Here is a 1,787-nt window from a genome sequence, read left to right as displayed (position 1 = left end):
GTTTTTTTTTTTTTTTTTTTTTTTTTTTTTTTGGCTAATTTGCTCTTTGACATATGTTCCTAGAGCCATGGTTGAAATGGATTTTATTAGAATCCAAAAAACAGATTTTCTTTTTTTTATTTAGAGACAAATCTCTGAGGGTCAGATGACATAGAAGAAATTAATTTTAGAGTAGACGTGAATGAGACCTTGCAGCAGTTCTTCCAACAACAGTGTTTAATGAGAAGATATTGGTTGGTTGATTCCCAACATCTTAGGAATTCTAAGATCACCGTGACTAGAAGATTTTGGCCTCATTTTCTGTTTATCTCATTTTTTCTTTTTCTCCTTTCTTTATTTCTTTCATTTTTTTTTTTCTTCTTCAGGATGATGGCCTCCCAGAAAATGAACATCAGCTGTCAGTAGCTGGAAAGATAAAGAAGCACTTCAACACAGGCCCCAAGCCGAATAGCACAGCAGCTGGAGTTTCTGTCATAGCAGTAAGCATCTGAAATACCCACCTATAACTTTTTAAAAGCAAACTGCCTCAAAGACAGGCATTGCACAGGAGATTCCACCCAGAGACAGCAGAATGGGTCATTTCTTTAGACAGCTTGGCCACTTAATGGGCTAGAGGAGGTATGGGGCTTACACCTATTATGTGTTTTTGCAGATCATTTCCCTGGGCATCACATCATTATCCAACACCTCCAGGGTGTCTTGCAGTATATATTAATTTCATGATTTATTTTTTTAAAGCAGAAAACCTCCCCCACACTGGACTCTGTGCCAATGCAAACTTTTTGGCTGTAAGGAAAGGAATTCGGAATGTCCTTTTGCCAGGACCTAGAAGAGAAGGGAAGCTGAGAGAGACGACAGTGCAGAGAGGTTGGAGCACTGTGGATCTTTATACTAGACCTAAACAAAAGCCAAAGCGTAGCAGAGAGCTTTCACCATAAGATTTTTCAGTGAAATTGAATTGCTGTAAGCAGCCAACAAAGTCACGATGTCTTGCTCCTTAGAAATTTCTGTTCTTCAAGTTGAAAGTCTTTTAACATTTACCATTCTATTCATGCGCCTGTACAAGGATTCTTTTTTTTTTTTTCTGCTCTATACATACAGACATACACTATATGCAATTTGATAGCAGCTCTAGGCAAAGATTAAATTGGGCCGAGAAATAATGAAACCTCATACTTCCTGGTGTCATATTCTAGAGTAAATATATTCAAGTCCCCGATTACTTGAGTTTTTAATAATTTCCTCTTTTTTCATAGTATGTAAATTTGAACAGCATATTTATTGTGAAAATGACTTGAGCTGTTTTTCTTTTCTGAACAAAGGACTTAAGACACTGTGATACAGAATTTTTAGAAAGCACACGTGCTATGAGACAGTACCTCACTCATGAGCCGTCCTGAATGTTTAACTACTTCTGTGGGTATTTTTATTTTCTCTTTTTCTTTTTTGGTTGTGCTAGAGCTTCAAGTAAAGCTAAAGATAAGTGAGTGACCTATTCAATGCAACCAATCCCAGATCTGGGTTGCTAACTATTTGATATGGACTTCCAGAATTTGCAAATGGTACGGGTGCGTGCACACATACTATCCTTCTGTTTGCATTTCACATTGCTCAGTTGAACCCTTTCAAGAGTGAGTTACATGCGTGTAACTGGCACATGGAGAAACTGATGCTGCTAAGTAGAATGCATCCTCTTTCACATGTTCCTCAGTGCTACTGAGGTTTTACAATTTCAAGTCAATCTTCGTGCCCTCTCTCTGTAGTTCTTTCCAAGAAAATTCAGCGTA

General features: G+C 37.7%; 1 protein-coding gene across 1 annotated transcript in view; it reads left to right on the top strand.

Annotated features, from left to right (window-relative positions):
• DCLK1 (doublecortin-like kinase 1) overlaps positions 1-1,787 on the top strand; it is a 69,600-nt gene that overhangs the window by 61,849 nt on the left and 5,964 nt on the right. The window contains exon 12 of the mRNA XM_008590325.1: positions 366-479. Within this exon, the coding sequence (XP_008588547.1) occupies positions 366-479 (114 nt within the window). The remainder of the gene's footprint in view (positions 1-365; positions 480-1,787) is intronic.

The sequence above is a fragment of the Galeopterus variegatus genome, unplaced genomic scaffold, assembly GCF_000696425.1.
Source record: "Galeopterus variegatus unplaced genomic scaffold, G_variegatus-3.0.2 Scaffold5995, whole genome shotgun sequence".
In the NCBI taxonomy this organism is placed as follows: domain Eukaryota; kingdom Metazoa; phylum Chordata; class Mammalia; order Dermoptera; family Cynocephalidae; genus Galeopterus; species Galeopterus variegatus.
Note: the sequence above shows the minus strand (reverse complement) of the source record. Positions and strands in the feature narration are given on the sequence as shown.